Genomic DNA, 13,850 nt, shown 5'->3' with positions numbered 1-13,850 from the left:
GACGGGAAGCAGCATGTGAGGCTGGGAAAGCACATCTCGGACCTGCAGACCCTCAGCATAGGAGCACCGCAAGGCTGCATACTTTCCCCTCTACTTTACTCTCTCTACACCAACGACTGCACCTCCACAGACTCCTCCATCAAGCTTCTCAAGTTTGCGGATGACACAACCCTGATTGGACTGATCCAGGATGGGGAGGATTTTCATTTTTCCCACTATCTTGTAGAGCACCCTTTTCAGAGAATTGGGTATAGTCTAGCCTTATCCCAAGTTGGACAGATACAGGGAGACTTAAGCAGGCAAAAAGCTACTGGAAAAAAGAGGTAGAAATTAAGAAATACAAGTTGACGGTTACAGTTATTTCATTTGTTAATAACAAGAAATTGATATTTTAACATTGGACTTGAATTCATGTGAAGTAAATTTTTGTTGCTCTATGTAAACCTTATACCAATGAATAACTTTTTGAATTTATAGTGTAGGGTAATGTTCAAAGTTGCAGATAAGTAACAGTTGAAGAAAAATGGTCAAATTGGTGTCTGTTTCAGAGCATCTTAAACAAGGGGAGAGAATTAGAGATGACAAAAAGTCTTTAAGCTTGGATACTAAAGGCAAAGCAACTATTACTAGAACAATAAAAATCAGCGAGAAGCCAGGACTGAAGGAGCGCTGATATCCCCAGAACTATTTTTGACTGAAAGAGGCTAAGAGAGGGGCAATATCAAAATGTTATTTGCAGCTCTCTTGAGCCCAGCCTGTCTTTGAGCAGTCATTAATCACAGAAATGAACCATCTGCAAAGATTGCATGGAGATGCAAGGATAGGGAATGTTAGAGAAAGCAGAGATGTATACTTTGTTTTGGATGCCATGGCAGAAATTTAAAACAAGGATGAGAATTTTATCAATCAAACATGATTGGGCTATATTAATAATACACCAAGATGGCTGCGCCGCGCTGCGGCTCGCGGGCAGTCTGTTTGTCTTTTTCTTTTTTTGTCTATGTGTTAGTGTTAGATGTGTGTAGTAGTTTATTTTTAGCTGTGTCTATGTGGGGGTGGTGGGGGGGGTGGGGGAAACCTTTCTTTAAAAAAAAATCTCTTCCTCGAGGCGCGGCACGGCCGCGGGACCATCCAGCGCCCGGTGCGGCTAGGCCGCGGGGCTTTCCATCGCCCGGCGCGGCTCGGCCGTGGGACTTTTCATCGCCTGGCGCGGCTCGGCCGTGGGACTTTTCATCGCCCGGCACTGCACTGAACATGTCTCATGAAGAGCTTTTAATTCAATCCATTTTAGGGGTGTGGCATTTAGCACTTTTAACAATAGAATCTGAAAACTGGAACAAAGGTGTCATGAAATGGTGTTTTGAGGGCCCATATGCATAAGAAATGTCATAATTAATTTACAGCAAAATTATTTTTTCTATGATCTTTAATTTTATTTTGTAGATAGCACAATTGGGATGGATCGAAAAGAAAGCAGCAGCCACTTTCTATGGGACGCCTCCAACTTCCACCATTGATGAAGCTCTGACAAACTTTTTAAAGGTGAGATCGGATTTGAAGTTGCTGAGGAAAGCTGATTATGCTACAAGACTGGTAGACACAAAATGTTGGAGTAACTCAGCGGGTCAGGCAGCATCTCGGGAGAGAAGGAATGGGTGACTTTTCGGGTCGACACCCTCCTTCAGACCCTTTGTCACCCATTCCTTCTCTCCCGGGATGCTGCCTGACCCGCTGAGTTACTCCAGCATTTTGTGTCTACCTTCGATTTAACCCAGCATCTGCAGTTTTTTTCCTACACATATATGCTTCAAGACTGGCTCTTTATGGAGTCCATTGTTGGAAAAATAATTGCTTACACTTGCACACTGAGTTTTCCACAAAAAACTGTATCTGGTGCAAAGACATGTTAGTGGCCTTTTCCAATAGCCCAGAATGGATGGGAATACAATGCCCTCCATAATATTTTGGACAAAGACCCATTATTTATTTATTTGCCTCTGTACACAATTTGAGATTTTTAATAGAAAAAATCACATGTGGTTAAAGTGCACATTGTCAGATTTTAATAAAGGCCATTTTTATATATTTTGGTTTCACCATGTAGAAATTATAGCTGTGTTTATACATAGTCCCCCCATTTCAGGGCATCATATTGTTTGGTACACAGCAATGTCATGTAAATAAAAGTAGTCATGTTTGGAATTTTGTTGCATATCCTTTGCATGCAATGACTGCCTGAAGTCTGTGATTCATGGGCATTACTAGTTGCTGGGTGTCTTCTCTGATGATGCTCTGCCAGGCCTTAGCTTATGCTTGTTTTGGGGGCTAGTCCCCTTCAGTTTTCTCTTCAGTATATAAAAGGCATGCTCAATTGGGTTCAGATCGGGTGATTGAATTGGCCACTCAAGAATTGACCATTTTTTAGCTTTGAAAAACTCCTTTGTTGCTTTCGCAGTATGTTTGGGATCATTGTCTTGCTGTAGAATGAACCGCCAGTCAATGTGTTTTGAGGCATTTGTTTGAACTTGAGCAGATACGATGTGTCTGTGCAATTCAGAATTCATTATGCTACTACCATCAGCAATTGTATCATCAGTGAAGATAAGTGAACCAGTACCTTCAGCAACCATACATGCCCAAGCCATAACACTCCCAGCACCGTGTTTCACAGATGAGGTGGTATGCTTTGGATCTTGGGCAGTTCCTTCTCTCCTCCATACTTTGCTCTTGCCATCACTCTCATATAAGAATATATATAAGAATATATATTCTTATATATATATAAGAATCTACACAATTATTCATAACTGTCAGCAGTCATTAACCTTCAATTAGTTTTCAGGGCCAATGGAGAAGGTTTATTCTTCACTTAAATACATAAAAACATGGAGCAAAATATAATTCATCCATTCCATCTGCACACTTTGGTAACATAACTTTGTACAGAGAGTAGATACAAGAAGTGGTGACAAAAAAAAGTACAACTTTCTGACCTCTCCTGCAGGCCCAGCAACCCTCCCCCAACTGATGACACTCACCCACTTATTCAAGGCTCTTGTAGCTACAGTGCTTATATATATTGGCATCATTATTTCAAATTAGTGAAGCTCGTGCAAGTGATATTTATGTAGGCCAGTCACAATTGCACATTTATTACATCCTTGAGTTATTTCAGCTGTAAATTAGACTGGAGAAATTGAAGTTGTTCTCCTTGGAGCAGAGAATTAGATATTTCATTGTTGTGTATAAATCATAACTGGTTTCGACAGGATAAACAGAGAGGAACTCTTTTGTCATGTTTAAGGACAAAGGAATACAGATTTAAACACACATTGAGGATGTGATGAAAAACTGTTTTTTTCTGCAGTGAGAAATTATGATCTGTAGCTCACTGCCTTTGTGAATTGGCAGGAACAGAATCTCTCAGGCAAGGCTTTCGAAAGGAAATTAGATAAATATTTCACAGGACTAAGGGAAAAGTGATAGATAGATGGGATTGCTTGCCAAGGTGTTATATTGGGCTTACTAAACCAAATAGTTCATGTTATTGAATAATGAGAAAAATAATTAATTAACAGCTATTGATTTTATCTAAAGGGATGTTAGTGAGAGGTATGGGAGATCCAATAGTACAACATATGATGTATAAAATTTGACATTGGTAAAGGGCGATGAGAGACCATTAAAAGTCCAGGTCTAAGTCCAGAGTAGGGTTCTGTTTGAGTGTTTAGCATTCCTCATTTGCTTTATGATTATTTTTTTGCCAGACCATGAATAATTCTTGTTTCAGCACAGGTTCCAAAAAAGCACAACTGAATGTCAGTTCTTTAACTGTTGCTGTCTAAACAAATCTGAATTCCCAGCCTTTTCTCCGTATCCTTTTATATTATTCAACTTCCAAGACTCTGTGCCCTAGGCCTGGAACCGGATAAACACTCTAGACCAACATAATAGTAACTTTATATTCAAACTGCAGTACTTTTCAGCATATTGTAACAGACTCTTCCATAATGCATTCAGTCTTTAGACTATCCATGTATGTATATGTTGCTTTATTCCAAGTTGTACTTTGAACTAGATTGAATGCCAGGCACTCAGAGCTCTGAGCTAAGTTTACCCTCGCTTCAAGATGAAGAGCAGCTGGCGATGAACCAGTGAGATACTAATATTGCATTTCAAAATGCAAATAATTTACCGAGACTTTTGGCGAGTTATTTGGGAATTAATATTTTTAACAATTGCTCAGCAGTTAGATAATATGCTGTTCATAACCCGTATTTAGTATGAACCAGTAAAGTTGTTCCTTGTTTGTTCTCCCTCTGTTTCAGTGCATCTTTGTTGATGTAGCAGCTCACCCATTACGTTTTTAGACAAGATGTAAATCCAGGGAAAGTGAACTGATTAAATTATGAAAGTAAACACAAAATAGCATTTGTGTCCGAGTGACAGTATATTAGAATATTTTATTAACTACAGTGAGAGGACGATTTAAATTCACATGAACCAACAGATAAGATTTTGATCGTAATTGTTCGAAATGAAATACATTTGCAAAGTTTGATGTGTCTGTAGCACAAAATTGTCTTTAATTTAAGCCTAGAGGTAAAATGACTAAAGTTCTGTAGTACCTTTCCATAAACTGTACAAATTGTTTGAAGATCATCTATATTTTCCTCATGTGATTTTTGTACCAGAACTACAGGTGCAAATCTGAAAAATTCTGTCATGGTGCTTTTCATTTTAATAACTTAAATTAGTTCCATTAAAAGTAAAGTGACATTCACAATCTATGGAAAACAAAGCACTATCAATAAACAAATGTTGTTATTTTTACCACCTTTTTTACAGGCTGATGAATTGAGTCCAGGATATTCCAAGTCCAACTCGTTCTACATTGCGAAGGTATTTTTATGCCATTGCCTAGTGTAGGTTTACCTATCAGGTCTGGCACTGACAATGCCAGAGTATCAAGAAAGGTCCGTGATCCATTGCTGCATTATCTCACCAACTGCCACATAAATGTCCCTATTCATGGTCTATTTTTGTTTAGACTTGGCAGGTTACTCTGATTGTTTAGCACATTTTTATTGTGAATAAAGCTTAAAAATAAAGTATAAAATGTAATAAAGTATATACTTTGATTCTATGTGCTCTATCTCATTTACCTTTCTTTATACAATTGTAAATAGTTTTGCAAGTCAGAAGCAGAAAAATGGTGGGTAGAGTAATGGAATGAAACCAGTGCATTCCATAGGGTTAATTTGAGTTTAGTCTAGTTACGAAATACAGTGCGGAAACAGGCTCTTCGGCCCACCGAGTCTGCGCCCACCAGCGATCCCTGCACACTAACAATATCCTACACATGCTAGGGTCAATTTCCAATTTTAATAAACTCCGTACAGACAAGCGCCCATAGTCAGGGTCGAACCCAGGTCTCTGGTGCAGTAAGGCAGCAACTTTACTGTTGCATCACTGTGCCGCCCCTTAACTGTTCCACAAACGATTAGTTTATCTGGAACAATGGTAAGGGTACAGTCTTATCATCCCTGACTATGGTGGTAAAAAGATCAGCCACACTTTTCAATCCCGATAACTCAGAGTAAACATAATTTGGCAGCAGCACTTGTATCTTTCAGTCAAAAAAAAAAATCACATGATCAAGTCTTGCTTCAGAATACTGTGGTTCAGCACTGCCTCGCTGCTCCAGCTGCATGGGTTTGATCCTGGCCATCAGTCATATCCTTATTGCATTTATATATTCTTTCTGTAGCACCATGAGTTTTCCCTTTCTCTCCATAATCCCAAATACCTGCTGCTAGATTAAGTGGCTGCTGTAAATCACCCCTCTAGTTTTTGTTTGGTAAATCAGTTGATGAGCATGTGAGAGAGAATACATTTCTGGCATATAGAGCTGCACAGATTCAGTGTGCTGAATGGCCTTATTTTATGTCATAAGAAAACATTAAAGTTTAATCCGGGATGGCATCCAAAGGAGAAGAACTGCCCTGATTTTGTTGCTACCCTATTAAGGAAAAGACATGAAAGCACAATTTAAATCACAATTAATTGTACAATTAAAAGAAGAGCAGAAGATCCCAGTTTTGTATGTCAATCAAACCAGGCCTCAACATATTTATTTCCAGAGTTGGCAGTTCCTGATTCTGCCAGGTTCCAGTGGTTCATTGGCAGCATTCTTATTTCAGTCATTATATAATTGGTTCACTTCAGTGAATAACTGCAAGAGTGTTGCACTTTCAAAAATACTATATTTTGGATGAGATAATCAACCAAGATACAGATGGAATAAAATCATGGAATTGTTTGATTTATTCCTCATCCAGCATCATCGAAACAAATTATTTCATCATTTGGTCTTGGTATTGGTTTATTACCGTCACATGTAGCAAGGTATAGTGAAAACAATTGTATGGTGTTATCCAATTAATTCATATTGCACATGAGTATGATCAACTCATGCACAGGTACAACAGGTTGTACAAAGAGAAAAATGTGTGTAGAATATAGTCTTATAGCGTTATACGCATACAGCGACAGAGAAAGTGTAATCAAAATTAAAAATTGCCACATTGAGGTAGGTTGGGAGATCAGGACCACGCCCTTATCTTATGAGGAGACAGTTCAGTAATCTGATAACAGTGGAGAACAAGTTGTTCCTGAATTTGATAATACATGGATTCAAGCTTTTGTATCTCTGTCGGACAGGGAGTGATGGAGCTGTAATTGGTCCTTGATTATCTTGGTTGCTTTCCCAAAGCAATTAGCTATTTATTGTCTGTGATACCTTGCTATGGATAAACTGGTTGCCTTTATTTCTTGCATTTCTTGCAATGGTGAATAGTTGTGAAGCATGTTGTAATTCAGTGACCCATTATAGTAAATGTATTTGCAAGGATACTGGGCAAGAACAAGATCAGACTGGGCTATCAGTATTCCTGGGTAAAGGGTGTCATGCAGCTTAAATAATTGATTTGAGCAAGACAAGATATACAGCATGGAATCAGCTTTTCAGTCCAACTCAACTAAGATGCCCCATCTAAGCCTTTCCCATTTGCCACATTTTGCCCATACCACTCTAAACCTTATTTCTGAATTATCCAAATGTTCATATCCATTGTTCTGAATTATTGAAATGTGTTATCAGATATTTTAATGCATTAATATTACATGGGTGAGCACATACAAATCATTTCACATAAGTTGCCGAACATGAACTTGGTTAGACCTATCTGAGGGGCACAAATTAATGCGGAGAACCAATGCACTGGTTTCCTATGAGCTACCAGCAAGCATGTAGACAAACAGAATTATTACCAGATACCATTTGGATCATTTACAAAGTATGTGAACATTAAGCTAGTCCACAAATTGGAATTACTTAGGTAAACAAGGGTTATGTGATTGAATCCAGTGGAGAAAATAAGATGTTTGGAGAGTGGGCAAAAACAACAGGAATTGTATCATGTAGCTAATAGCATTTTTGGCTCTCTAGTTTCTCAATTCCCTGGAAATCATAGAACATTCTGCTATATATCGGTAATGCCAATGAATTCCTCACTGAGAGTCCTACAAGACCAAAAATAAAAAATCCTCTTCTTTGGTTAATTGCACTATTATTTCTTGTATACTGCATACCAAGCAGCTGATGTAACGTGGCATGAAACTATTAGTGTTTTCACTGAGGAAATAGCATTTGTACTTGTCAAAGATAAGAATAGAAAATGCTTGAAACAGACTACAGGTTAGGTAACATCTGTAAAATGAAGAGTTATAAAAAGGATTGGATGTGCATCTTCATATCCTGATTATTGCACACTCCAAACTTGTTTGTACTCTGCGGGACTTTAATTTAACCTTTTGGACATGTCAAAGAATTTCTTGCTCTGTGCCATTGTCCTTTTTCTTTTTTCATATAGTGATCCTATTTTGTTTCTCAACTTAATTAAACTTGTGTGGTTGTCCAAATAAATGCTGGCTGAATCTTGAAACCTTAATATTCATGAAGAAATGTTGTTGATTTTATATGTTGGATGTAATCTGGACCTGTTTTGATATTCACAGTGCTACAAGGACCTTGGCAACAATGCAATTGCCCTAAAGTGGCTGAACTTAGCATTTAAATTGCCTATCAAATCAAAAGACGTAAGTGAATTCAACAAAAGATTAGTATAATTAGATGAAAAAGTCTTTCATGTTGTTCAGTTGACTAAAAATTAATATTTATCAATATAGATAAATGTGAGGTTATTCACTTTGGCGGCAAAAACAGGAGGCAGATTATTGGTGTCAGGTGAGGTAAGGGGGAAGTGCCGCGAGCCCTGGGTGTCCTTGTGTGCACCAGTCATTGAAAGTTGGCGTGCAGGTACAGCAGGCAGTGAATAAAGCTAATGGCATGTTGGCCTTCATAACGAGAGGATTTCAGTATAGGAGTAAAGAGGTTCTTCTGCAGTTGTATAGGGCCCTGGTAAGACCATATCTGGAGTATTGTGTACAGTTTTGGTCTCCTAATTTGAGGAAGGATATCCTTGTAATTGCGGCAGTGCAGCATAGGTTCACGAGATTGATCCCTGGGACGGCGGGACTGTCATATGAGGAAAGATTGAAAAGACTAGACTTCACTGGAATTGTCAGATAAACCCCTAAAGTTCATTTTACCATTTCCAAGATCATACCTGTGTGAAGTTGGGATTTTTGGCCCTTGTGACATTAAGATGAAGAAGAGGAACCACATATTAGATATTGAACCACAACTGAGGTTGAAATTAACAAATACAGAGCCAAATTTTGCCAAAATATTTTCCCAACATAAGCAATTTCATCCTTCACATTGATGATAAATTACTTTAATTAAACATTTATTTAAAGGATACTTTATTAATTTTATTCTAGTAATTCTACATTATATTATAGAAAACATTTGTTTACATGCAGTCCGTAATCCAGAATAAAAATGTATGCAATTTTTATCGACTTTTACAATGAAATGCGATTGTTTTTAATGAGTGGTACAAGATGCTTACGAAATTTTACGAAGGGGTACACGGGTATCAAAACTTTGGGAATCACTGCTCTAATGCATGTATTTGCACATTTTTAAAAATCACTATTTATTCTCTTAATCTAGGATTTAGAAGCCCAGAACAGCCTAGAAGAAATGCAAAATGCCCTCGACCAAAGCAGCTAAGTGTAATCCTATTAACCAGAAGGAGCTCAGAGAATTTTTATCTTGCTACGGACTGTCCTTGTGTTGTGTTATCTGATCTAACTTTGAATACAACCTCTCTCAATATTGTGGTATTTTGTTCTGTTGCTTCCAAACCACAAAATATCATAAATCATGTAAGGCTGATGAACAGAGATTGAAAATTTTCACCAAGTCACAAAGGGGCAACTCTTCACTCAAATACATTTAGAGCCAGACTTCAGATACTAATGAGTTGAAAGTTTTATGTGCAGTGAGATTTCTTATTCCATGTGAAGAAATTGACATCACCGACATCCCTGAAAAGAAACAACGTAATTTTTGCAAGGCTCCATATATGCTCTTTTAACAATAGCTTTGCGTGTTGATTCAAAGGTGTTGCTTGCTATTTATTTGTTCAAATGTACATAGTCAGTAGATATAATGAATACATTTATTTAATTTTCAGGGTTAATCACATGCAAGTTTCCAAAGTCCACAGTATGGCTGTATCAGAAGGGTCTTAGAGTGTATTATTACAGTGTATATTATCTGATCAGCAGTTGAAGTTCCTATGTATCTTTAATGTTAACAAACTGAATATTAAGCAGTGTGATGATTATCTATGCATTCCCTTTGGCTTTGCAGTGAATATACATAATTGATGGTAGAAAGAGAACCCGTCCAGTGGTTCTTTGGTGAGGGAAAGTGTAGCAATCATTAGGGCAGATGTACCAGGTTAGTTTCTCGCTCTCTGTTGCCTCAGCTCTTAGATCAAAAGCAATATCATTTGATCTTGAAAGTTCTCTACCGAGACCAAGAGAAAAGTCCACATTCGTGATCTCAGGAAGTATAAGAGCTTATGACCACTTGAATAGGGTTAAAATTGGAGCATCACTGGCATCGACCATGATGTCTGAGAGAATTTACGGCTTGGTCATTTAGGAGAAGTGTGCAGGATGCTTTCGATGAACTGTCCAGTCAAATTCTTCAGAAATGGAAAGAACTGACAGAGATGGAAAAGTTAGGTGTGTTCTGGTATTTCACAAAAAAAAACATGAGACTAGTTTTGTTGTTACCCAATTATGTTTTATGCCTAGATTTAATTTGACCAAGGTTTGCTAATCAATATTGCACATTTTTAATATCATAGCATAATAAATAACATGGAAAATCAAAAACAGAAGTGGTTTACAAACCACTTGTATCTGGTGTGCCACTCAAAGGAGCGTAGACACAAAATGCTGGAATAACTCAGCGGGTCAGGCACCATCTCTGGAGAAAATAAATAAGTGACGTTTCGGGTCTAAACCCTTTCTCAGACTGAGAGGGAAACTAGACGTATGAAAAGATACAGAACAGATCAGATCCAGCACTGGTCATGGTCCATTGTGGGCTGTGAAGGAGGTGCTAATGAGGGGACATGAACAGTAAAGTAGCAGGATGACTAGGGTGGGGGAGGGACTAGATTTACTGTTCGTATCCCTTCGTTATCACCTCCTCCACAGCCAACAATGGACCATTATGGGCTCTTGGCCATTGGTGCCGGCTCTGATCTGTTTTGTATCTTTTCATACCTCTCGTTCCACTCTCCCCTTACTCTCAGTCTGAAGAAGTGTCTTGACCTGAAACGTCACCTATACCTTTTCTTCAGAGATCCTGCCTGTCGTGCTGAGTTACTCCAGCATTTTGTGTCTTTCTTCTGTGTAAAGCACCTGGCTTCCTTCCGACTCAAAAGAGCATGATGGATTCTTTGCCTTGTTCACTTTCCCACCCAATCACCATGTCCTCTGACATCATCTCTAATCAAAAATCTATCATTCTTGTGATCTCAGCCTTGAATATATTCAATAACCTGACCATCCACAGCCTCTAAGGCAAAAGATTCTATTTTATCAGGTCATAAATGACAGATCCTTCAACCTGAGATTATGTTCTCTATTTGTAGGCTCTACAGCTAGAAACAGCATTCACTCTCAATGAGATTCACTCTCAATATTATTCACTCTCAATGAGATTCACTCTCAATATTATTCACTCTCAATGAGATCAACTTACGTTCTTTGAAATTCCACAGAGTGTGAGCTGATCTTAATTTCACCTTATTGAATGGCACCAGCATCTCAAGAATCTGTTGACTGTGCACTAATTCCAAAGTAGGGATATTCTTCACGAGGTGTGGATACCTAAATTATGCTCACATCGCAAGATAAGGTTTCACCCTGTAAATCTCCAGAAAGCATCCTTCTTTTTGTAAAGGCCAATGTATTATATGTTAGTGCAGAAAATTGCATCCCAGCTGACACAATACCAGAATGTTGCCATCTACCCATGTTCTACAATGAAAATTGGGTAGAGCTTGGTCGTGGTTACCTGTGGTTAGGAGATAGATCTCTGTTTACACGCAAGGTATATTTGAAATGTGGCAAAGCAAAAGAGCTCAGGTTATCACTGACTTGTTCACTGAAGCACAAGAGGAGAGACCATTCAACATCCACCAAACAAAAGTTCTCCAATAACCTGACCCCACTGTATGTCATACTTTCTGACAATGAAGGCCCACAATAAGACCCTGGAAAACATGGACCACTCCCACATTTTAGGAGGCATCAACACAGCCTATGCTGCCTGAGTAAAAAGGTATTTGAGAATGAAGTATCAAGGTACACTGGGTAAAAAGATACCTGCCCTCATATTTTTCTCTCAATCAAAATATTAGAGAGATACCACCAATAGTGTCCGCAAAATCCTATAAATATGCAAACAGTAAAAGTTAACCAACTTCATCACGCTCTCCATAGTCCATATAATGGACATTGAAGCCCTAATTACAACCTGTCGACTCTGTTGAGCAGACCAGATAATTTGCAGGCCTGACCCCAGACTCCTGAAACAAACACTATATTCTGCCACGGGAGTAGATTACCAGAACAGAGGAAAAGATACGGGAATGTTCTCACAGCCTCCTTGAGAACAACATCCCGCTAATCCCTACGAATTTCTACCCCACAATTGCTCAAGGTGGAGGAAAAGTGGAGGAGTGTACAGAAGCCAAGAATAATCAATGGAAGAAATGAACCACCTCTCAGATTACGCACTTACACTATCATGTACCTCCTGCCACCTGTGCGCACAGATTGCACGTTCACAAAGACCTTATCAGTCACTCAGAACCTATGGAAATGGAGTGGAAGCAAATCATCCCTGACTCCAACGGAAACAACTAGGAAGAGGAGAGAACCTGGCTCTGCTATCATTTCAAATATGGTCATTTTGTAACCCTACAAAAGCATTTTGTCAAATAAACAATTAAAGATGTAAATAGACACTATCCAGAAATGTTCACATAGCCAGAAAAAGTGCAATATTTTTTTTTTAATCCAGTTTATATGATTTCAGCTCTACTCAATCATCTCACACATATGGTCCCAAAGCACCCACATACATTTATTGCAAATTCCTGCCAATAAAAACAGTTATTTCTTTTTCTACATTGCAGTAACGTTAATTTGCAGCTCTTGCTGTTTATATAATAATAATAATAATAATGCATTACATTTATATAGCGCTTTTCAAACACTCAAAGACGTTTTACAGGGATTTTTTTTAGAACATAGAGAAGTGAATAAATAGATAAATAAGTAAACGAACAGAGAAAGGAGACAGAAGATGAGGTGACCTTCAGTGGTTGAAGGCAGTGCTGAAGAGGTGAGACTTCAGTGATGTTTTGAATGTGGTGAGTGAGGAGGAGTCTCTGACGGTTTGGGGTAGTGAGTTCCATAGGGTGGGATATTCATCTCATATCCCTGACCCATGTATGGCACCCTTGTTAACCTGCTCATTCTAAAATCAGGAATTAGAACTAGAAAATAAAAAGCTTGAAAAGAAATCTGGATAGCCTGAATTTGGCTTCCATTCTCGAATATCTTTTAAACTAAATTTCCTTTTGGATTACATCACTTAATTATGGATTCATATTTTTACTTTCAGATTAATTAGTGATTGTCTTTATATCATAGGGGGACAAGGCAGGGAGGGGCACCGAGATCAAAGGGGGACCTGGTGCGGGGTGAACCGAGAACAGAGGGGGAACCGGAGGGGGGGGGGGCGCCTGGAACCACTTGCAGCAGCAGCACAGCACCGCTGCGAGCAGAAGATAAGACTTCGATTAACTTTTTATAACTTTGTCGGCGCAGAAACATGGTGACTCTTTTGTGTACTGCCAAGGTGAGGCCTGCTGTATGATTTTACCGGGTTGTATGCAAAATAAAGAATTTCTGTAGCTAGGTACATGTCACAATAAAGTATCATTGAATCATTGAATCCTCACTTATAATTGATTCAAGATGTTCTAATGCAAAGAACATCCACAAAAAAAACAAGTAAATATTTTAATATCACTATTTATGGTTGGTTGTTTGATTATCTGACGATCATCACTAGCCTGAAGCTTAATTGGAGAAGGCACACAAATATTGTGCCCATGGGAGCCACTCAGAAACAGGGTTTCCTGCATAGAGTAACTCAGGTTTCAACTTCAAAAATTCATCATCTGCCAATCCCAAGTTAGGGATGTGATGGAATACGGATGCATGGTTTTAATTCAAACCATCGACCATCCCTTTCCATCATCAATGAATGAATTAAAAAT

At 38.5% G+C, this 13,850-nt stretch overlaps 1 protein-coding gene across 1 annotated transcript in view; it reads left to right on the top strand.

Moving 5' to 3' along the window:
- The window catches only part of LOC144597184 (regulator of microtubule dynamics protein 3-like), a 205,655-nt gene extending 196,453 nt beyond the window's left edge, over positions 1-9,202 (top strand). Inside the window, exons 9-12 of the mRNA XM_078406175.1 lie at positions 1,444-1,542; positions 4,849-4,902; positions 8,080-8,160; positions 9,143-9,202. Of these exons, the coding sequence (XP_078262301.1) occupies positions 1,444-1,542; positions 4,849-4,902; positions 8,080-8,160; positions 9,143-9,202 (294 nt within the window). The remainder of the gene's footprint in view (positions 1-1,443; positions 1,543-4,848; positions 4,903-8,079; positions 8,161-9,142) is intronic.
- Positions 9,203-13,850: the final 4,648 nt, after the last annotated feature.

This window comes from Rhinoraja longicauda, chromosome 10 (assembly GCF_053455715.1).
Source record: "Rhinoraja longicauda isolate Sanriku21f chromosome 10, sRhiLon1.1, whole genome shotgun sequence".
Lineage (NCBI taxonomy): Eukaryota > Metazoa > Chordata > Chondrichthyes > Rajiformes > Arhynchobatidae > Rhinoraja > Rhinoraja longicauda.
Note: the sequence above shows the minus strand (reverse complement) of the source record. Positions and strands in the feature narration are given on the sequence as shown.